The sequence below is a fragment of the Vulpes vulpes genome, chromosome 8, assembly GCF_048418805.1.
Source record: "Vulpes vulpes isolate BD-2025 chromosome 8, VulVul3, whole genome shotgun sequence".
NCBI classification, from domain to species: domain Eukaryota; kingdom Metazoa; phylum Chordata; class Mammalia; order Carnivora; family Canidae; genus Vulpes; species Vulpes vulpes.
The window spans coordinates 51,019,980-51,043,833 of record NC_132787.1 but is presented as its reverse complement, the minus strand read 5'-3'; the positions used below and the strand labels follow the sequence as shown (position 1 = coordinate 51,043,833).

General features: G+C 40.3%; 1 protein-coding gene across 1 annotated transcript in view; it reads right to left on the bottom strand.

Annotated features, from left to right (window-relative positions):
• Window positions 1-2,844: 2,844 nt before the first annotated feature.
• THEM4 (thioesterase superfamily member 4) overlaps window positions 2,845-23,854 on the bottom strand; it is a 38,653-nt gene continuing 17,643 nt past the window's right edge. Inside the window, exons 3-6 of the mRNA XM_025983144.2 lie at window positions 17,859-18,015; window positions 16,837-16,947; window positions 7,509-7,633; window positions 2,845-4,226 (exon numbers count right to left, since the gene is read on the bottom strand). Coding sequence (XP_025838929.1) covers window positions 4,150-4,226; window positions 7,509-7,633; window positions 16,837-16,947; window positions 17,859-18,015 — 470 coding nt within the window. The 3' untranslated portion in view covers window positions 2,845-4,149. The remainder of the gene's footprint in view (window positions 4,227-7,508; window positions 7,634-16,836; window positions 16,948-17,858; window positions 18,016-23,854) is intronic.

The window sequence follows — 23,854 nt, the reverse complement described above, 5'->3', positions numbered from 1 at the left end:
GAATTGTGTTCTGCAAATAACTTTACTTCTTTCCGATTTGGGGGTCTTTTCTTTTTGTTGCTCAAATGCTCTGCCAGGACTTCGAGCCTACGTTGATTAGCAGTAGTGAACTTATGAATCCTTAGCAAGGATTCCTTGATCTCAGCAAGTGTTCAACCTTTTCCCACAGAGGATGCTAGCTGTCAGTTTTTCATTGATGCTCTTTATTATGTTATGGAAGTATTCCTAGTTTTGAGTGTTTGTGATAGGGTACTACATTTTGTCAAATGTCTTTTCTGTATCAATTGATCATGTGGTTTTATTCCTTTGTTCTATTAACGTGGTGTATTACACTGATTTTTTTTTTTAATTTTTATTTATGATAGTCACACACAGAGAGAGAGAGAGAGAAGCAAAGACATAGGCAGAGGGAGAAGCAGGCCCCATGCACCGGGAGCCCGACGTGGGATTTGATCCTGGGTCTCCAGGATCACGCCCTGGGCCAAAGGCAGGCGCCGAACCACTGTGCCACCCAGGGATCCCTGATTTTCTTTTGAACTATCCCTTGTATTTGTGATAAATCCCACTCTAATCTTTTAAATGCGCTGTTGGATTTAGTGTCTTGTTGAAAATTTTTACACCTATATTCATAAAGGATATTGGTCCAGTTTTTCTTCTTGTGTCATCTGTCTGCAGTTCACTTAACTTGAAGTCCATAACTAAGATGAGAAAGAAGCTAATTCTGTAATTCTGAGCTGACCAGTACCAGATAAAGAATATTATCAGAAGAAATTTAAAATCTTCCTAAGACATAAAATCCATGACTTACTTTAGTGATTTAAACTTGAGATTTTCTTGGGTTTACTATAGAGAACACTATATAGTTGGCTTGAAAGAGATATCTGTCTAGAGTTCCATGATGGTTGCTTATGGACAGAATAATAACTTGGCCTCACAACTCCCTGGGACAGAAGGAAGTTGAAGTTCTCGAGAAGGAAATGGGAAGTAAAACACAGAACGTGAAGGGCATGAGCTCCCTAATACAGAAGGTTTTTCTTGACTTTTTTCATTCCACCTTCCCATTTGAGAAAAGTTAAATTTTATTTTCTATTTTCAAAAAATTTCTCTCAACAATGTATTTCTGGAGCAAAAAGCTCCCTGCCTGATTATGTTTACATTGACAGTTCAGATATGTTAACACAGACCTGCATCAATTCCTAATCCTCATTCACACTGTTCCCTAGTACCTAGGGTAAAGAAGGGGAATGGGTGTGGAGTGGTGCCTGCACAGCAACAGCTATACAGCAAGCTAGTGCCTGAGTAGAGCTGGGAGTCCTCAAGACACTTCCCTCCTGCCAATCTCACATACTTATCAAAATACCACCTGACAAAGGCCAGAATTCAGGCTTGAGTATGCTTAGGAAGAACCTGCTGCACAGCAGGGAAACCCATATGTCCACAGCTACTGAGCTGACCTTAGCTGACCTGATGCCATGTCAGGCAACACACCTACTCACCACAGTGCAGCCTGGGCACCGTCAGACCAGTGTGAGAACTAAGACCTTAGATGTGGATATGGAAGGAGGTATGCACACACTTACTAGAAAGAAGAAAAACTGGTCCTTTGGCATCTTCCAGTTAGTTCTTTCTGGCCTGGATGAAGGCTCAGGATGCTTTAGCAGTTTGGCAAGCCTGTTCAGATAAATGTAACATTGAAAGTACCTTCCTGTCTCAACTCCTTTCTACTAATTAAGTGAAACTAGACAGTAGTGCTGGCTCATTCCTTCAGCTTCACATTTTTACACACACCTACTATCCATGACAAGCAAGCTGTGAGAGCTGCCACAGAAGCCCAGTCTCCAGTGTCATTAGATGGAAGACTAGGAAGAAAGGGTGGCTATTTCCATACATGCAAACTGTAGAGCTGTGGGCCAAGCACCTCCCCAAGCTCTCCCCAAGGATTTCAAGGGAGAGGAACTGCTAGCCTCCTCACTGCTGTGACCATGACTCTCTGCTGGGGCCTTTCTTGAAAGCAGCTGGGGAAGTGCAGGTGGGTTAGGGATAGGAGTCTTCTTGGAGCTTGGCCATCCCAGGGTCAGCCAGCTCTGGGAGTGAAGGAGTCCAGCTGATCTTTTAACTGTGCAAGGATAACTGTGTAGGGTACCACAAGCTTATCCATAAGTTATTAGGTTGAGCCATTGGAAACTGCCAATATTTGAGCTTTGAAAATGGCAATTTCATACAGTTCAACCCAAACTCTTAATAAGGGGAAAGGCAAGAAATTGAAGCCCAGACTATTGTCTGCAGATTTTATTCAATCTATTAGAAGCAGAATGTTTCCTAGAATATTAGTCTCCCATTTTTTCATCTTCCATATTGTTTAAGGTTCTATTATGGGTTGAACTGTGTCCTCCCAAAAGGCCTAAATCCTAATCCCCACTACCTCATAATGCGAGCTTATGAAAAAAAAAATTTTTTTAAGTAGGCTCCACATGTGGAGTCCAATGTGGGGCTTGAACTCACAACCTTGAGATCAAGACCTGAGACCAAGATTAAGATGCTTAAATGACTGAGCAACCCAGATGCCCCAGAAATAAGGTCTTTAGAGGTAATTAAGTTAAAGTGATGTCATTAGTGTGGGCCCTACCAATGACTGGTGTCCTTACAAAAAGGGGACATTTTGCCAGAGGCAAGATGATGTGGTGGCAGGAGTGATGCATCTACAAACCAAGGAATGGTTAAGGCTACCAGCAGCTAGAAGAGAGGCTTGAGCAGTTCCTTCTTTCAAGCCTTGAGACGGAGCTTGGCCTTGTAGAAACCTTGATTTTGGACTTCTGGTTCCCAGAACTGTGAGGCAATGAGATATTTATTGTTGTTTTAAGATTTTATTTACTTATTCATGATAAACATAGAGAGAGGCAGAGACACAGGTAGAGGGAGAAGCAGGCTCCCCACTGGGAGCCCAATGAGGGACTTGATCCCAGGACTCTGGGATCTTGTCCTGAGCCAAAGGCAGACGCTCAACCACTGAGCCACCCAGGTATCCCAGATCTTGTTTCAAATCACCCAGTATGTGGTACTGTCATGGCATTACTAACGTTATGGTCCAAATGTTTATACCCTACCCGACTTTCACTTTCACTTTCTCTTTTCTTTCTTTTCTTTTCTTTTCTTTCCTTCCTTCCTTCATTTATTTATTTTTTTCCACCCGACTTTATATGTTGAAACCCTAACGCCCAATGTGATGATATTAGATGAGCTGTAAAAAATATGTAAGTAACGAAGTGGAACCCTCATGAATGGCGTTAGTGCCCTATTAAAAGAGGCTCTAGAGAAATCTCTAGTCCCTTGTATACCATGTGAGGAGACAGTGAGAAGGTGTTACCTATGAGCCAGTAAGCTAGCCCTCACCAGAAGGTGACTGTGCTGATGTCTTGATCCTGGACTTTCTAGGCTCGAGAGCTGTAAACAGTACTTTCTGTTGTATATTAGCTACCCAAGTCTATGGTATTTTGTTATAGCAGCCTGAAAGGATGAAGATACACCTAGGACGTAAATACAGGCTCCTTCCAGTGATGATAAACTATGTTATTGGTAAGACACAATAGGACAGCTCATGTTAAAAATGGTATAGTTCTTTAATCTGTAGGATCCAGATTTGAGGTATTTATTCCTACAGGAACTAGTTGTGTGCTTCCTACTGTGGCCAAAAAGATTTTGTTTAGATACAATAAAGCTAGTTTTGTCATTTATCTCTCTCTCTCTCTCTCTCTCACACACACACACACACACACACACACACACACACACAAACACACAAATACACACTCCTCCCTCTGGTTTTCTGGCATTGTCAGGTTTGTGGTAAGAGTTTCGATATGAATTTTTTCTTCAGTCGGCAATGGGGCAGACATCATGCTTGTGCAACCTTAAGGAGCCCATTCAAATTTAGGAGCACCAGAGACTTCTCCTAAAGAGACACAAAGGATTGCTGATGCTATCACAGGGAGCTCTTTCATGTCAAAGAGTGTAGAAGTGGAAACAGAGCCCCTGGGGTTGTATTCCGAAGATCTGTCCAGGAAGATCAGTGGCTTCACCCTCTAGGGGCCTCAAAAGCAGGTCAGGAGAGCAGGATCAGGGACAACAGATTCTTCTGGAGGGAAGGTGAGCCTATTGCAGATTGGTGTAGAATGCACCAGAAGCTCTTATGTCAATTTTTTTTTTAGGATCCAGTTTTACAAATGTGCCTAAACAAACAAAATAATAGAAGGTGATTTTAAGTCAGCTGACTGCAGTCAGATAGGACTTCTCTGAGTAGAAAAGTATATAAAATGAAAGGGATTTTGATTCATATTTGTACCTTCGATCTACAGGCCTACTCTCATTTCTCAGTCAAATTAAAAATCAGCTTTTGACTATCACAACACCATAGTGCCTCTGGGAACTCAGTCCTCTCCCACTTGGTCATTTAATGGTTCATTACCACTTCCATTAAAGATAGTTAGGAAAGGGAAAGGTGAAATTACAACTAAGCCATATGGAACCTTGATACTCAAAGCGTTAGGGAGATAGGATGCATAAACCAAAGCCTGGAATGGAGTTTTAAAATTGACTATGGATTCAAATTATTCAGGATCTTATTCCTGCTTCTTTCATCCATCATTTCTGCAAACAGCTGATACTTGGTGGGGGGTGAGGAGGACACAAAAAGCATTAACGATAAAGAAAAAAGAATTTAAAGACATTAGCTTAATATAAAATACAGAAAGAACTCCTATAAGTCAGTTAAAAAGACAAAGAAAGAAAGATAAAGGAAAAAAAATGATAAAGAAGTTGAACAGGAATTTCACAAAATGGGAAACAAATATAATAAAAAAATATATGAGATGCTCATCTTCATAGGTGATCAGGAAAATGCAAGTCAAGATCACACAAAGATAGCATTTTATAACCACCTGATTGGCAAAAACCCAGAAGGCTGACTTTAACAATTGCTAGAGAAGATAGATTAACAGAATCTCCTATTGCTGGTGGGAGTGTAATTCGGTAACAGCTTTAGAAAACAAGTCTGGTGTTTCCCTGTGAAGCTTAACACTCAACACTTAACTATGTGCCAAGCTCTTGCCCATGTACAACACCAGAATGCTCACAGAAGCTCATTCATAAGAGCGTCTGAGGTCCACAGAGGCACCTGGGTGGCTCAGTTAGGTGACCAAAACTCGATTTTGGCTCAGCTCATGATCTCAGGTTGTAAGATCCAGCCCCGTATCAGACTCCCTGCTAGGTGGAGCCTGCTTAAGATTCTCTATCCCCCCTACTCTGTCTCTAACAAAAGAAAAAAAATGAAAAAGAGTCCAAGGTCCACGATCAGAAGAGGTGATAAATCCACCATGATATAGTCACAGAGTGGACTATCATTAAGCAGGAGCAGTGAGGAAACTACAAGCCAACAACAGAGTGAATGTCAGTAACATAAGCTGAATGAAAAGAAAATCAACCCTCAGACAAGTACATATAGCACGACTTTTTTTTTTTTTTTACAAAGTTCAGAACAGACAACTAAACTATACACTCCTGAGGTACACACAAATATCCTTGATAAAATTCACTAAAATAAAAAATAAGGTATAAGCAAATATAACACTGTATGGTAATGACACTTCAGAAACCTCAGGAGGAAAGCAGGAGGATGAGATGGGAAAATAATTAGGTAGGGGTATGATACTAAGATTCTGGTTCTTGGTTGATGGTAGGTTTCAAGGTGTTTATTAAATTAAAAAAACAAATACATTAGTGAATGAATAGATAAAATATGGCTGTTTCATGCACTGATGATGCCTGTGTGTCCTAACTCAAAGATTCTGATTAACCCAAACTGGGCACCTGAGGTCCATTAAAACAATACAGAATAGAAACCAACAAAAAAACCCTGGATATCTAAATTAACTCATCTAAATCTGAAGCTACGGAATGTAAGGCTTCAAGGGCTCTTCCCTGGCAAAGGTCCTGTCGGAGCAGGGGGCTGCGGGTGCTCAGGGATGCAATCTGGAAGCACTTCTGGTAAATTGCCTGCAGAGTCCAGAGGGAAGGGACCGTGTCTTCCAGATAGCAGCAGCAGTAGCATGTTGTGGTTTCTTTCATTTTAAACAAAAACTCATATTTATACACAAGTTTGCATTCTTTTTCTTAAATTTCTTAAATCGTGCAAGCTTTAGGTGCCACAAAACCTAGCTCCAGTCCTGGTAATCCACTGATATAATCACATCACAAGGTGCACTCCCTCCACCTTCTGGTCCTCTTCCTAGAGGAAATAAACGTGTGGCATTCTGGAAGGTCTATGCAACACAAATATACACAAAATATACAGGTATTTTCCCTTCCCTATTATTTTTTATTTTGAAATGTCATCCTAACAGAAAAACTATAAGACTAGTACAAAGAAGAATGGTTTCCTCTGGAACCACTGGAGATTAACTCGCCAACATTTGTGTAAGATGACAATACATGAAGTCACTCATGATGTTATTTCTAAGAGCAAAAGACTAGGCAAACACTCATGTCTGAGATCTCCAATTCCAACCCAACACTACAGGGTGCATTCTAGTTTTTACTCTTTCATATCTGGAAATCCCCTCTCTGACAGGAACCTGGCTCCCCTCTCAGCTGTCAGCCTGTGTAGATGTCACTGCGTTCCCCATGGGCTTTGACACCAATAGGAAGCCATACTTTCCCCTACTTGGGCTCTGCCACCCTGTGCTGGGCCACTTGCTCATGTGGGCACCCTCTTCACTCCACTAGGGCTCACACCTCGCTGTGGCCTCCAGATCAATCCCAAGCCTACCATGCCCACTCTACCTAATGGCTTTTGGAATACATTTTTCGAGAAGGAGGGAAGGGGTAAAAGGGAAAGAGGAAGAAAAAGGAAGAGAATGCAAAAGATCTCTCTACAGTTTCTACACTAATGACAGCATACTACATTCACAGTCCTGCACGCACCTTGTGTTTTCATTCAATATATATTAATGAAATAGCCCCATAAAGAACTTCCTTATTATTAATGGCACCATAATATTCCACAAATTTTATGCCACACACAACATGGTTCTTCAACCAGCCTCCTATTGATGGTATCTCTGTTTTGCCAATCTTCTGCTATTCCAAAATAACTTTACATTTATGTATAAATTAACACAATTACTGTGACAGTAGAGCAACTTATACACTGTAATTTTACAGTTTAGTACATCTGTAGGATAAAGTCCAGGAAATGGGTGAAAATGAGCATACAAGTTTGTGGTTTTAATAGATTTTGGCAAGTGCCTCTCTACCAGTAATGCTTAAGAATACCTTTTACTTATTTTTTGCATGAGAGAGAATTGAGAATTCCTGGCCATTTGTGGGCGATAAAACCAAATCAAAACAAAAACAAACCCAAAATCTGACAACTCCTAAGCCCCCAAACACAAAACCCAAGAAAGTCCAAAGCAAATTAAGGCAAACCACATAAAGAGGCAGTGGCAATTCCTTACTTGTTGCCTCTGAGTACAGGGTCTTCTCATCCATGCTTCGGACATTACAGGAAACAAACAACTTCCTTCCTTCAACTCTATCAAGCTGGCAATTTATCACAACAACAGAACAAAGAGGGATAGGCCTGCAGAAGAAACAAAAAGGAGACAAAATTAGTTTTTACTAAATTTATGTAACATTGAGATGATCAAGTGCTTGTGAAGGGGTAGAAACTCTAAGAGCTGGTGTGTGTGTCAGTAAAACTGTCTCAGATAAAACACCCTTTTTCCTGGGCTGAACCCAGTGGCCATGCACACCCCCTTCCTCCCGAGAGCCTCTGATATCAGGTAGCAAGTGGGCACCTGGTCCAGGCTGTCTCGGGGCTGACTTCAAAGAGACCACTTGGGTTTCAGATTTGCGATGGCATAGGCTATCCCATCTGAAGACCCAGCGCGAGGTCTGAAGGATGCTGGGATCCTTTAAAGAAATGAAAACAAGACCATGGGATGGTCCCATTAGCTCTCTCATTTTCTAACATAACAAAAATTTCTCACCCTATCCCTTTTAGGGCGACCGTCACTAAAAAGGCATCCAATGACAACAAATTGCAGGCAATGGCTTAATGTACTAAGCAAGGGCTGTCCAAGAGACCTTTCCATGGAGATAGGCATGTTTCACCTCTGAGCTGTCCAATATAGGAGCTCCCTTACAATGAATACCCAAAATGTGGCTGCTGTGAATGAAAAATGTAACCTTAAAATTTATTTAATTTTAATGAATTTAAATTTAAATAGCTACATGTGACCAATGGCTATAGTTACTCTTAGGGAATCCTGGAGACAGGGTGCCATGATGAAAAAGTACCTTTTCAAAGGTGAAATTTTATTTGGCAGAAACATAATGTGGAGATGTGTTCTGTGCTCCTGCAGTGCCACCATGTAAAGGACTACTCCAGATGGAAGGAGTCATCACAGCGATTCCCTCTGCCGAGTTTCTCTCCCATTAGCTTTTCCTGAACTTCATAATGGAACAACTGAGCTTTGCGTTTTTTCTTTAAACATCTCTTTATATCACCTTTTATACTGTGTATCTGATTATCGTGATATCTTAAGTCTCTAAATCTATTATTTATTCTTTCTGCTGATTCTCACTTATGGTTGTTTACTTCATGTGTATTTTATCTTTGTGTATTTAGCACAGATCTACGACTCTAAAGGAAAAATGTCCTTCAGAATTTCTATGTTGCTAGCAGAAGTCAAATCCAGGGCTTCCCAATCAATATGCCACGAATAAGTTGCAAAAATGCTGAGCTATCGATTCTTCACAGCTGGCTAGCTACTACTAATCAGTAGCTGCTTTGTCTATGTATCTTAATATGTTAAACACGAAGTATGACATTTGAATCAGGTGTTAGGAAAGTATCTGACCTGAGTAAGAGGCAGTCTTGCTTCTTAGGAGTGTGGACAAAGACATCTCATGATTGACACTGTAATTTATCTTCAATTAAATTTAATCCTAGGTTCTTATCTCTAGCCCCCCTGAGGGCCATCAATGGACTGACTTAAATTTATTATTATTATTACTATTATTATTATGAATCTAACAGCTAAATACAAAATATAAAGCTTGGTCAGTATTAAATTCTAAACTATTGCTGACCCTTAAACAATGTGGGAGGTTAGGGGCACTGACTCCTGCACAGTCAAAAATCCATGTATAATTTTTAACTGTCCCAAAATGTAACTGCTAATAGTCTACTGTTGACCAGAATCCTTATTGATAATATAAGCAATTAACCCATATTCTGTAAATTCTATGTATTATACACTGTATTCTTATGATAAAGTAAGCCAGAAAAGAGAATGTTAAGAAAATCCTAAGGAAGAAGGACGCCTGGGTGGTTCAGTGGTTGAGTGTCTGCCTTTGGCTAAGGGGGTGATCCTGGGTTCCTGGGATCAAGTCCCACATCGGGCTTCCTGCAGGGAGCCTGATTCTCCTTCTGTCTGTGTCTCTGCATCTCATGAACAAATAAAATCTTAAAAAAAAAAAAAAAAAAAAAAAAGAAAAGAAAATCATAAGAGAAAATAAACTTACAATTAAACTTACTATGTTTAATGGAAAAAAGTCCAAGTATAAAGTTGACCCATGCAGTTTAAACCTGTGTTGTTCAAGGATCAACTGTACTTACATCGCCCAAAGCTTTATTCTGGTCTTTAATCATCAATTAATAGAAGAGAATGAAAACTGTGTATGTAGAGAGGAATATCAAACAAGAGTCAAAAGACTTCAGTTTTGATCCTGACCATAGTCTCTCTATCCATGTGATTTCATGGAAAACTTGTTTTTACTAAGTTTTCTAACTGTGGGTAACAAGTGAACAGGAATAGAACGATTTATGTGGATAGTTTGTTGGATGGGACAAGGACTAAGCATAGGGCCTAGCAGGGAGCAGGTGCTCAAGGCACACATACTTGGTTAATCTAAATTGTAATCCAAATACTGTGCTGACTTTGTTTTTAAATGTACATTTTTTTTTAATTGAGAAGGGAGGTTGTACTGTATCCTTCAATTTTATTTGAATAAAAAATATTTTAAAAAACCATGAACATGGAAAGATTAAAAACTTAAATTTTGGTGTGCTTGAGTGGCTCAGTGGTTGAGCATCTGCCTTCGGCTCAGGTAGTGATCTGAGAGTCCCAGGATCGAGTCCCGCATCAGGCTCCTTGCCTGATGGAGCCTGCTTCCTTCTGCCTGTGTCTCTGCCTCTCTCTCTCTGTGTGTTTCTCATGAATAAATAAACTCTTAGAAAAAAAAAAAAAACACTTAAATTTTAATATTCTTTATCATGTTGAAAAGCCATTTCTAGGATCTAATTTTATAGTATAAATAGTATAAAACATTGACTATATGTAAAGATGACAATTTTCCCCAAGTTAATCTCGAAGTTAATGTAACTGCTATCAAAATCACATTTTTTGGTAGATTTTGACAAATTTATCCTAACTTTCATTTGATTCATTCAAATGATACAGAAAGGTGGTTGGTGAGACATAGGATTATATAAAAGAAGGTATGATGACAGTTTGGGTGAGGAATTAAAAGTCTCAAATACAATTAGGAATAAAAGGAAACTACCTCAACATAATAAAAGCCATATAAGAAAAGCCCTCAGCTAACATATTCAATGGAGAAAGATGGAAAGCTTTTCCACCAAGATCAGGAACAAAACAAGGATGACTACTTTTGCCACTTCTATTCAACAACTGCATTTTTTATGTTAACAATGAGCAACTGGAAAAGAAAATTACAAATATGATTATATTTAAGATAACATAAACATATAAAATATTTAGGAATAAACATGACCAAGGAGGCAAAAAATTTCTACTAAAAGAAATTAAAGAAGGTACAAATAGAAGCACCTGGGTGGCTCAGTGGTTGAGCATCTGCTTTTGGCTCAAGCCGTGATCCAGGGTCCTTGAATTGAGTCCTGTATTCGGCTCCCCGCAGGGTGCTTGCTTCTCCCTCTGCCTATGCCTCTGCCTCTCATGAATAAATAAATGAAATCTTTAAAAAATAAATAAATAAATAAGATACAAATAAATGGAAAAACGTCCCGTGTTCATGGACTGGAAGAAAATACTGTTAAGATGTCAATACTATGCAGAACAATTCACAGATTCAATGCAATCCTAGAAAATCTCAATGGGATAAGTTTTTGCAGAAATAGAAAAATCCACCCTAAAATTGATAGGAGTTTCAAGGAATCTTGAATAACCAACACTAGTCTTAGGAAAAAATAAATAGGGCAGCCCTGGTGGTGCAGCGGTTTGGCGCTGCCTGCAGCCTGTGATCCTGGGGACCCGGGATCGAGTCCCACATCGGGCTCCCTGCATGGAGTCTGCTTCTCCTTCTGCCTGTGTCTCTGCCTCTCTCTCTCTCTGTGTCTATGAATAAATAAATAAAAATCTTTAAAAAAAGGAAAAAATAAATAAAAAGCTGGAAGTCTCAAACGTCCTGATTTCAAAACATATTACACAAAGCTACAATAATCAAAACAGTGGTGTACTGGCATAAAGACAGACACAGAAACCAGTGAAGTATAACAGAGAGCCCAGAAATAAACCCTCTCATATTGGTCAAATGATTTTCACTATAAGTATTAAGACCACTCAATGGAGAAAGGACAGTCTTTTCAACAAATGGTGCTGGGGAAACTGAATATCTACATGCAAAAGAATAAAGTTGGACCTTTATCTTACAACATATACAACAACTGAAAATGCATTAAAAACCAGAAAACTGAGAAGAAAACATCAGTAAAAAACTTTATGCATTGGGTCTGGCAATGAATTCTTGGATAGGGCACCAAAGGCACAAGCAAAAGAAGAAAATAGAGACCAAAGGGATTACTTAAACTTAAAAACTTCTGTGCATCAAAGCACACAATCAACAGAGTGAAAAAAGCAACCTTCATATGAAATGAGAGAAAATATTTGCAAATCATGTACCTGGTAAGGGGTTAATACCCAGAATATATAAAGAAATTCTATAACTCAAGAGCAAAAAAATGAAAAAATCCAATTAAGAAATGAGCAAAGGACTTGAATGGATATTTCTCTAAAGATAATATACAAATACCCACCAAGCATATGAAAAGATGCTCAATAACACTAATCATTTAACAAAATGCAAATCAGGGGCACCTGGGTGGCTCAGTTGGCTGGCTGCCTTTGGCTCAGGTAGTGATCCCAGGGTCCTGGACTGAACCCCACACTGGGGGCTGGGAAGTCTGCTTTTCCCTCTCCTTTTACTCCCCCTCCAATGCTCTCTCTCTTGCTCTACTCGCTCTCAAATAATAAAAATATAATAATAAAATATTTAAAAAACTGCAAATCAAAGCACAATGATATCTATCACCTTATACCATTAGGATGGGTACTATCCAACAAAAATGAAAATAAAAAATCCAAAATAACGTGTGTTAGCAAAAAGATGTGCTGTTGATAGGAATGTAAAATGCTATAGCTGCTATGGAAAACAATATAGTGGTTCCTCAAAAATTAAAAATAAAACTGCCATGTAATCCAGCAATTCCACTCTTTGGTACTTATCCAAAAGAACTGAAAGCAAGATTTCATTGAGATATTTGCATATTCAGGTTCATAAAAGCATTACTTGTAATAGCTAAGCAGTAGAAATACCCTAAATAACCACTGATGGATTTATGGATAAACAAAATGTGGCACATACATACAATGAATTATTCAGCCTTAAAGAAAAAAAATTCTGGGGCATCTGGGTGGCTCAGGCAGTTAAGTCTCCAACTCCTGATTTCAGCTCAGGTCATGATCTCAGGGTTGTGAGATCAAGCCCTGCATTGGGCTCTGTGCTCAGCGGGCTGTCTGCTTGAGATCCTCTTCCTCTCCCTCTGCCTTACTTGCTCTCTTGCTGTCTTAAATCAATCTTTAAGAAAAAAAAGAAGAGAAAAAGTTCTGTCACATGCTACATGGGTGAACGTTGAGGACATCCTGTGAAGTGAAGTGAGCTAGTCACAAAAAAAGAAATATCATATGAGTCTCTTACATGAGGTAACTGGAGTAATCAAATTCATAGAAACAAAAAGTAGAATGGTGGTTGCCAGGGTTAGTGGGGACAGGAAAATAGGGAGTTACTGTTTAATGGGTATAAAGTTTCAGTTCTGCAAGATAAAAAAGTTCTGAAGATTAGTTTCACAATAATATGAATATATTTCGCACTACTCAAAAAAAATTTTAAAAATATAAGGCACAAAGCCCATTAAATCTAATATACCACTGTGGACTCATAACCTTATTAAGTGTTAAAAACTTCCCAATTATGACAGAGAAATAGGCCAGCAGCAAGGTCATCCTGCTCACCATGAGACCACATCCAATATTTTCCTAGTCTTTTGCACTATTCTTCTCCACTAAAAAGAAATCAGGGATCTAATGTCTTGGCACAGATATGCCTCGTTGTTGCTAAAATAAAAGTAATGATAATAGCAACTTTAACGATAATAATAATAAACAGCCAACACTCACTGAGTATTTGTTACGTGGCCAGAGAGTATCCCAGGTGCTTTACATGCATTCATTCATTTACAGCTCATAACGACCCTATATGGTGGATATATTATCATCTTTTTAAAGGTGAGGAAATTCAAGCACAGAGAGATTGAGTAACTTGTCCAAGGTCATGCAGCTAGTAGCTCATAATGACCCTATATGGTGGATATATTATCATCTTTTAAAGATGAGGAAATTCAAGCATAGAGAGGTTGAGTAACTTGTCCAAGGTCATACAGCTAGTAAGTGGCAAAACAGGCATTTGAACCTTCTCCAAAGTCTGTCCTCTTAACCATACATTATACTGTCTCTCTGGAGACAAAAGTGTTTAAAAATACATCTGGATAAGATTGAAAGGACAGGTGCCAGTCTAAAGAGATTCCTAACAGGCCAAATGCAATTTAAGCATAGAAAAGAGGGTGATAATGATAGTTAACTACTTTATGGAAAGCCAGGAGTCCCTAATGATTCTTAAAAAAAGAGAAAAATTAACACAAGAATCATAAAACTATAGCTATGATTCAAAAATAAGGATGGCTATGGTATAGGGTAAGTTTAATTTTTTTAAGCAGTTCACATATAGAGCACACTGCAAACAAGTGTTTCTTCTATAAAGTGTGTATCTGTCTCACAGTATTTATCTCTGTGAAAGGACATGCTAGACACAGAGTAAGGAATGTGTAGGTCAGGTTGGGGAGGTTGCTTTGAAAGAATTATGTTTATATCCTCATGGCATAAACAGTCCTGTAGTTTTCTGAGCCATAAGGTGAGATCTCTAAAGGATACCTACATTCAGCAAGGAATCTTCCACATGTTAGTTGAAGGTGCTTTGAGAGCCTGCATGAACTGAGGGTAGGCAAAGACTTGCACAGCCCTCAGCATCCCCACAAAGTGTGTGAGGTGTGAGTGACCTGACAGGCGAAAATAACATCTATGCACATTTGGGGGATTTATACCCACAGACAAATGCCATTTAGAGGTTTGTAAGTCCGGCACAATCTCCTTAAGAACGCTCACTAAACCTCTTCCCTGTCTCAGAGTCAGAGAACTGGGAAGAGGCCAAACAATTCCAGAAAATGCAGGAATTGTACCCTTAACAGAGAGGACTGGTTATAGAAGATAACTAGCTATGTACTCAGCTTGTGCAGCTGAGTATTTTTTTTTTCTTTTCTTTTTTCTTTTTTAATTTATGATAATCACACAGAGAGAAAGAGAGGAGAGGCAGAGACACAGGCAGAGGGAGAAGCAGGCTCCATGCACCGGGAGCCCGACGTGGGATTCGATCCCGGGTCTCCAGGATCGCTCCCCGGGCCAAAGGCAGGCGCCAAACCGCTGCACCACCCAGGGATCCCCAGCTGAGTATTTCTGAAAGAAAACTATAGACTAATTAGTCCCTGTCTCTTGGGAGATGGAATCTCTGCCAATTACATGAGATACATTTAATTGTAGGTAAGTGGTAAACCAAAGCAGAAAATATACAACTAGGACACAATGGACTTGGATACTAAAAAAGGGGAAGTGCTAGGTTAGAAGAAAGGTCTGGAAAGTCCCTTTCACATGGTAAGGAAATCCTGACTCCAATAGGGGCTTGGCTTTATGAACTAGGTAAGGCATGTGTTCCAATAACCTTCAAAGAAAAAAATCCTATCCATTAACAATCTCTAGATGACTGCCAAGAACCTACAAATTTGGCTGACCTGTGACAGTTCTTTAGGGTCTGACACAAGTACTGGACATCTAATGAGGCTGTAAAAAACAAATATACTAGCCTCAGGAAAATATAAACACTGGCATCCTGGAGAAATTAATCAAGCCCAGAATGAAAAATTTTTATCAAGTGTAGGTAAAATAAGAAGATATTTTAAAAAGGTTTATTTATTTTAGAGAGAGAGTGATTGAATGCACAAGTGAGGGTGAAGGGAGAGAATCTTCAAGTAGACTGCCCACTGAGCACAGAGCCTGACGCAGGGCCTGATCTCATGACCCATGAGATCATGGCCTAAGCCAAAGTCACAGGTCAGTCATTTAACCAACAGAGCCACCCAGGCACCCTGAAATAATTGGTTTTATGATCACTGAGATAATTTTGTGTTTTTAGTATGTGTTTATGTATTGTCTGTGGCTGCTTTTGTGCTGCAATGGCAGTGTTGAGTAGTTATATTGGGGATGTTATGGCCTGCAAAATGTAAAATATTTACAGAAAAATGTTTGCTGGTCCCTGAAATAAACTAGTAACATTTGCTAAGGGGAAGTGTCCTTTTCTGCAGAATGCCTGGCTAAGAATTACTTATAGTAAATAAGCTCACAATCCATGAGGCATGATGAACCATATAACTCACTGGGGCGTAAGATGGAGATGTTTTGTAATTTATTTATTTTTAAAAAATTTTATTTATTTATGATAGTCACAGAGAGAGAGAGAGAGAGAGGCAGAGACACAGGCAGAGGGAGAAGCAGGCTCCATGCACCGGGAGCCCGACGTGGGATTTGATCCGGGGTCTCCAGGATCGTGCCCTGGGCCAAAGGTAGGCGCTAAACCGCTGTGCCACCCAGGGATCCCTGTAATTTAAATGCCCCTCACTGTGCAAAGTAATAATCCACAAAACCTCACTTGGAGACCTCATCTATTGAACTGTTCTTAAACTTTGTTTTGCCCTATTGCTTTTTCTGTTGCTGTGCCAGTGTCCACACTGTTTTGTTAACTGTAGGGGTGTAGTTGTTAAACTGAAAAATTAAGACCTTGTGGAATTTTATTTTTGATGGATATCAAACTCATCATGCTGCCTGCCCTTTTATTTCTATATGAAGTTATCCAAAACTTCTATGTTTTGTTATATAGTTGGATAGTGGTGCTCGACTCGGATCCCCTTCAATCTTTTTTTCTGCCTCTTTTGGGGTTATTTTTGCCTAGAGCCTACCTTGCTCAAACACATAGAGCCTGAAGGGCCTGGATTTTTGGTTCCCGGGACATAGCCCTCACTGCATGATTGATGTGTGAGAGAGAGCTCCCTTGCTTAAGGTAAGAACAATTCAGGTACACATTTCATGCCAGAGCTCCTTGAATGATCAGGATGAGTTGCCCTTTGCAGCACTTGAAGAACCCAGTCTGGTTGGCTCCTTCTCTTTTATCCTGTTTTGCTCCTCCCACTCCTGTGCTAGTTTACTTTGGAGGCACTTCCTTTATCATTTGCATACAGATCTTTGTCTCAAGGTCTGCTACTGGGCAGCCCACTCCATGACAGAATACCCAGGAATTTACCTTCTAAAATTGATGTTGAGATTGGCAGTCATGGCAATTCCCCCAGTTAAAATCGCACACATACCAAGAGTAGAATCAATCATGGTTGCAATGGCACCTCCGTGAAGGAATCTAGTTACACAACAGGGAAAGAAAAAATGTTTTCAGAAGGTCTAAAAACAGTGCCTCTAGAGAGAAACTATCCAAGCACATCTCCATATAATTTACTTATGAAAGGTCCACTTGGTCCATGTTCAACGAACTCAAATAATATTCACGTTCCCAGCTTTATTCTATTTGTAGCATAATGGTCTAGTATTGGTAATATACCAGAACTTAATGGTAATTAGATCACAAGCAAGGAGAAAGCTAAAATATAATTTAAGAAATCTGTATCTACGATACAGATCCCTGGGATCCCTGGGTGGCTCAGCAGTTTAGCGCCTGCCTTTGGCCCAGAGAGTGGTCCTGGAGTCCCGGGATGGAGTCCCACATCAGGATACCAGCATAGAGCCTGCTTCTGTCTCTGCCTGTGTGTTTCTCATGAATAAATAAATAAAATCCTTAAAAAAAAAAAAAAGAAAAGAAATCTATATTGTATTTTTACTTAGCGGTATATATCACTGTTTAAAAATGCAGGAAATGCAGATAGAAAGAAAAAAATTGGAAGGTCTTGGGACGCCTGGGTGGCTCTACAGTTGAGCCGTGATCCTGGGGTCCTGGGATTGAGTCCTGCTTTGGGCTCCCTACAGGGAGCCTGCTTCTCCCTCTGCCTCTATCTGTGTCTCTCATAAATAAATTAAAAAAAAAAAAAAATCTTAAAAAAAAAAAAAAAACTGGAAGGCCTTTCATCCCATCATCTAGTGACAAATCACTGTGAACATGTTACTGACACTCTCTCAAATTATACCCTTTTGCCCTATCCCATAGCTTTAATATTTTAAACATCTTTCCATGTCAGTAAATATATATCTGCATTGCCACTTCAATGCCTTTATTGTAGTCTGTGGGCATGTATGGATACTCTAAGCTATCATTCTTACCCAGGTGCTCCTTGCAGGTGAGGACCTCCTTGAAATATGCAAACTGTCCTGTCTTCAACATGATTATGGAACATCGCATATTCAAATCCCACACCTTCCCCAAGGCTTCTGGGAAAGAGCTGGGCCTGTGACATTTGTTCTTTTAAAAGTTTTGCGTCTGGAAGGGAAATGAAGTGGATAGGCACATGAGAAAACAGGTATGAGAAAGAGCCATGACAGAGTTAAGCATCTGTACCTTGTGAGAACCACAGGTTTATGGACGACCGATTAAAATGTCAACCAGGTACAAAATTAGAGGGATTAGGAGCATCCCACAGAAATAGACTATAGGCTCTTTGCCCTTATAGACTTAACAGTCTAACTGGGGACATAGCAAACATAAATGAAATAAAAAACAAGAGCAGCCCAGGTGGCTCAGCGGTTTAGTGCCACCTTCAGCTCAGGGCATGATCCTGGAGTCCCGGGATCGAGTCCCACGTCAGGCTCCCTGCATGGAGCCTGTTTCTCCCTCTGCCTGTGTCTGCCTCTCTCTCTCTCATGAATAAATAAATAAAATCTTAAAAAAAATAAATATAAAAAACAAGTACTTACATATGGCAATCAGAAAATATAGTATATAAACGCTGATGGTATATTAAATGAAATAACGTATAGACAGAAAGTCTTCTCAGAATAAGTATGGTTTAAATGGGATTTAAAGAAAATGAGCAGTGTAACAGTAGGGAGGTTTTCCTTGCAGAAATGAGTTTAGTCTCAGCAGAAGACAGTCATCATACTGCATCAAAATCAGGTCCAGTTCAGTCCAATATTCTGTGTGACTAGGACTCTAAGGCCCCAAATTCAGGGTTAGAACCAATAAGGTTCATGAAATCAAATTAGGGAGTTGTAATCTGACATTAAGAAGCAGAATACTTTACATATATAAAACTAGTATACTTGTTTAGATGTGGGTTTTTGCTTATACAACTGTGCACTAGTCGTGTCTACTGAGCTGTGAATCAAAAGGCAGGTCACTTCAAAGCAAAGATGGAAAGCTACTGTTCTAAAGGGAGGGCATATTTATACTTATACATCTATGTGAGGATTTAATTGCCCAAATTCCGCTTCCTTTCCTGGCTCATTATGATTTGCCGTGCATTAACACGAAATTTCCTTTCTTGTTACTGAATTTATATTTACAAAGTTTGGAAAAATATGAAATGAGAAGATTTGGGAGAGGTGGGGAAAATGGCTTTTAGTTAGGCCATGAACATCCTGCAGGGCAGGAACCCTTTTAGACTTTTTTTTAAAAAAGATTATTTATTTATTTATTTATTTATTTATTTATTTATTTATTCATTCATTCATTCATTCATTCATTCATTCATGAGAGAGAGAGAGAGAGAGAGAGGGGCAGAGAGAGAGAGAGAGGGGCAGAGACACAGGCAGAGACAGAAGCAGGCTCCATGCAGGGAGCCCGACACGGGACTCTATCTGCGTTCTCCAGGATCAGGCCCTGGGCCGAAGGCGGCGCTAAACCACTGAGCCACCCGGGCTGCCCCCTTTTTAGAGTTTGTATGCTCGACAGATGGCATTCACTGTGTTTGCACACACGATATGCACTCTAGTGGCTGCTGAGAAAATTAAGGGAGCAGTAGCATAGGAATTGGGAAATTTAAGTTCTTGGCCTAGAACTTGTTCTGTCCTCCACACTTTATCCATACAGTGAGGGGATAAAACTCAATGACCTCTGAGATCCTTCCAATTTTAACATTCTGGAACTTTAGGATAAGATAAAAAAAATTAGGATTTGTTGCTTACTTAGAAGGAGTAGATAAGCAAGTAAAAATTTCTGATCCAGATTACACAAAACCTCAAGGTTATCTTATAAAAATGAGAAAAATAAAGATGTAAAATCAGTTTGTGAGAAATGCAGGCTCAGGCTCACCTCCAACCTACTGAAGCTCAGCCTGCACTTTAGGAAGACACAGTGGCCTCATATTCATGTGCAAATCTGAGAGGCACTGGCCTCTTACAACATCTGTGGCAGAGGGGAGCTATGGTTAGACCTGAGCTCTGAGTCACTGCCAGCTGGATGAAAGGACAGATTGAAGGGGATGAGAAAGATGAGCTAGAAACCACTGAGACACTACAGCATCACAGCCACTAGCTCATCCCCTGAGTGAGGTGACTGTCTCCAGGATGTGAAAGAGATGACATGTGGCTAAATTAGTCCAGGGCTGGGGCTTTCCTGGTTGAGTAGGCCAGAGAGGTTCAGATAAATGCAGTCAAAGAATCGCTTCCATGGGCCCTAAACAAGCAAGCTAGAAGGAAGACAACTGTGATCAGGGTGAATGTGGGGGTTATTCATTTGTTGCAGTCAAGGCTCAGGATGCCCCTGGCAGTGTGAAACCAGGGCTGGGTGAAGGAGAGTTTACAAGTGACACAGGAAGCCAAGTGAACTGTGGAGCGGTGGAGAATGGTGGGGAGGCAAGATGGTGACCCAGCTGCTGAGACACTTAGCATGTGAGGGAGAGGTTGGCAGAGGACGGCAACACAGAGGAGAGGAGGAGGTTCAGATGGGATGGGATCAACCTCAAAGGCACGGGGGTTTCTACGAGGAACAGGAAGTAATGGGCTGAAAGCAAATGTGGGTAGTAAGGAGAACAATTCGGAGAGGGTCAAGTTTCAGGCAAGAGAAAACTGAACCATGAGCCATAATAGGAAAGGAACTCTGGAAAACACTGATATTTAAGGAACAGGAAGGGGAGAGAGAAAGCTGGTCAGAGATCTGTGAAAGTGAAGAGAGAGATTTCAAGGAGAATGAGATCAACAAGGCTGAAAACTGCCCTCCAGATTTGGTACTTAGGTCACTAGGAGCTTAAGTGAAGAAATTTCCATAGAGCTGTTAGGGGAGATTGCAGACCACACTGTTAAAAACATTCAGTTGTGTGATGAAGTGTCAGAATAGAACTAGTAATATAAGTCACTAATGTTTCCCCTTCATTTGTAAAACAAAGTAATTCTTATTTTTCTCTTTTGGAGGTTCTATAAAGAAACTTGCAAACTCATTTTTCTTAGTGAAAAGTAGTTTTATTTTTATTTCATTCGTTCCTTCAACAAATGCTGAAGTGTCTACCATGAGGAAACGAAGACAAGGAAAGTAAAGTGATTTGCCCAAGATCATACAGCATTAAACTGTGCAACCAAATCGGAACCCACACACTAACGTAGGAAGTCGTCAGCTTTTGGATAGTGTCCAAAGCCATGTGACTGAATGGGATTACCAATAGGGTATAGAGAAGAAAGGAATCCTGAGGGCTGAGATGTGGGGCATCCTATCATTAAGACTTTGAGGACAATGAGGAACCGGCAAAAGACAGACAGGAAAGGACCAGTGAAGTAGGAGTGTGCTGTCTTGGAAGCCAAGTTCAGGGGAAAGGAGGCACTGCTGTGCCAAAAACTGAGAGGTCACTAGTTAGCATCATGAAGGTCACTATGCCCTTGACAAGAACAGTTTCAATGGAGTGATAAGATTCTGACTGCAGTGCGTTCAAGAGCGACCAGGAAGCGAGAAAGAGAGAGTTGTAGCATGTCTGCACACTGTTGAGAAAGTCCCAGTAGGGAGAGATGCCTTTAAATAGGACAAAGGTGAGGGAACACAGCACACAAAGACAAGGCTTGGCTCTCCTAAGAGGATGGGTAGTTCTCTGGTAAGAGGAAAGAGCAGAACATCAGGCATATATGTAGCAAGTAGATAAATGAGGCAGTGGGAACCTGGACGTTCTCTTCTGATTGCTTTTATTTTCTCGTAGGGCAACAGGAAGCAAGATCCACTGAAAGCAAGGCTTGAGAATAAGGTAGGAAACAGCCATCTAGGACAGCAGGAGCATAAATAGGCAGGGGAAAATAAAAAATGCTGGTCAAGCAACATTAAGGGCTTACTGCCGGTCATTTTGTAAAAAAAAAACCTTTACTATCCCCAAACAATAACCTATGGACAAGTTTGGATGACTAAAAGACAATGAGTGGGATGCCTGGGTGGCTCAGCGGTTGAGCATCTGCCTTCGGCTCAGGGCGTAGTCCCAGGATCTGGGATCGAGTCCCTCATCAGGCTCCTTGCAGGGAGCCTGCTTCTCCCTCTGCCTATGTCTCTGCCTCTCTGTGTGTCTCTTGTGAATAAATAAATAAAATCTTAAAAAAAAAAAAAGATAATGAGCAAATGAGGAAATATCCATATAAGCTCCATGAGGTCAGGGATCCTACCTGTGCCTTCAGAACTATTTTAGGACTACAGTACTTAGGGCAGCAGATGCTCAACAGATGGTTACTGAAGGAGTAAATACTGGATTTGCAAAGAGGAAGCCAAAAAGGCCTTTACAGGCTCATTCTAAAAATGAAGAATACATTAGGTATTTATACAAACTTGTGCAGTTAGATCCAACAAGTCAGCCACGTAGGTGCAGAAGAGAGATCAGTAGTTCACACGAAAGACATGGAGTGTTAACCGACTTTTAGTACAAAGTGGGACCAGGCTACCTACCTAGTGCTAATGTCTTGCTCTACACTGAAAGGATATCACTGGTTTCAAACTTAGTTCTGGGAAGCATATATTAAAAACGATCCTGAGAAACTGAACATGTCCTGGAAAAGGCAACCAGGCTTGTAAAGGAGACCGAAATATCCTCTGGGAGAAATAGCTGAAAGAACAGAGAAGAGCAGCCTGGCAACAAGAACTGTCAGGGAGAGGAGATACATGTATTTACGTCCTACACATGAAAGGATGTGAACAGCTGCTTGTTTGTGTCCCTAGTACTAGAATTCAACAAATGGGTGAAAGGCACAAGAAGGGACTATAGCTCAACAGCCTCAGGAAGAAATCACTAATAATTGGAGCTGTCCAAAATGGAAAAAGCCCCATTGCCCCAAGCACCACTGTGTGACTGGAGGTGCTCAAGTTACGTCCAGCCGAATGGTTGTACAGGTTAACGTAGAAAGCAAGAGAAGATAGAGAAAAAATTAGACTATATTAGTGGGTCCCAATCCACCTTCCACTCCAAAATGAGGGAGCCCACTGTTCTCTCCAACAGCAGTGGCTTAATAGGTTGTGAGCTGGAGGGTGGACATCCCAGTTTTCTTCATTGCGATACCCTAGTACCTAGTAGCATAGTGTCTGACATACAGTAGTTGCTCAATAAATACTTGTGTAAAGAAGAAAGCTAGTAATCTCAAGAGACAAAAGAAGGAAACAGTAATGATGACTAAGAACCCCTCCCTAAGTGATTCTGAAGGTCCATCCCCCTGCGCCCCAGACTAAACAATCTTCCAGGCCCCAACTCTGGGATTCTATATATCTGTGTTATCCTGGCTTGATTTAGCTAATATATTTATATTAATAACTATCCCTATTTATAACTCCTTAAACTAGTGGTTCCTGACGTTTTTAGGTCATGGATTCCTTTGGGGATCTTATGAAAGACACAGGTTGGTCCCTAAAAAAGAGACATTCTTTAGGAAAAGGAGATCATTGCTTTCTGAGTGTTTATGTCAAAGAATGGCAGACTTCTTACTTTCTTATAAGGGCAGGTGTTCCAAGTTTTTGTTTTAAATGTAAAAGTCTGATTTAAGAACCTAATTGGGCATTAGAGCATCTCCTAAAATGGCAGAAAAGGTGGGCATTATTACCTCACCTATTTATTTCCCATTTAAAGTGAAATAAAACCAAAGAATGAGTTCAGTAAGACTGGATTTTGCAATGTGAAGATAAAACCAGTTTAAAAAGCTTTCAACTTCTAAGTCACAGTTATTGGTGTCACCACAGAAATTGGTGGTTCCCTAATCCCAGGACTAACTGCATCCACATAGTCTGAAAGTTTGTTAAAAATGGATTCTCAGGCTCTACACCTAAGGGTCTGAGTGATTCAGAGCAGGAGAAACACTGACAAAGGAGCTTAACTCTTCAGTTAGTGCAAAAGCAGTATGCCTCTGCAGGCTTGGAAGCAGAAGCTTTCCACGTT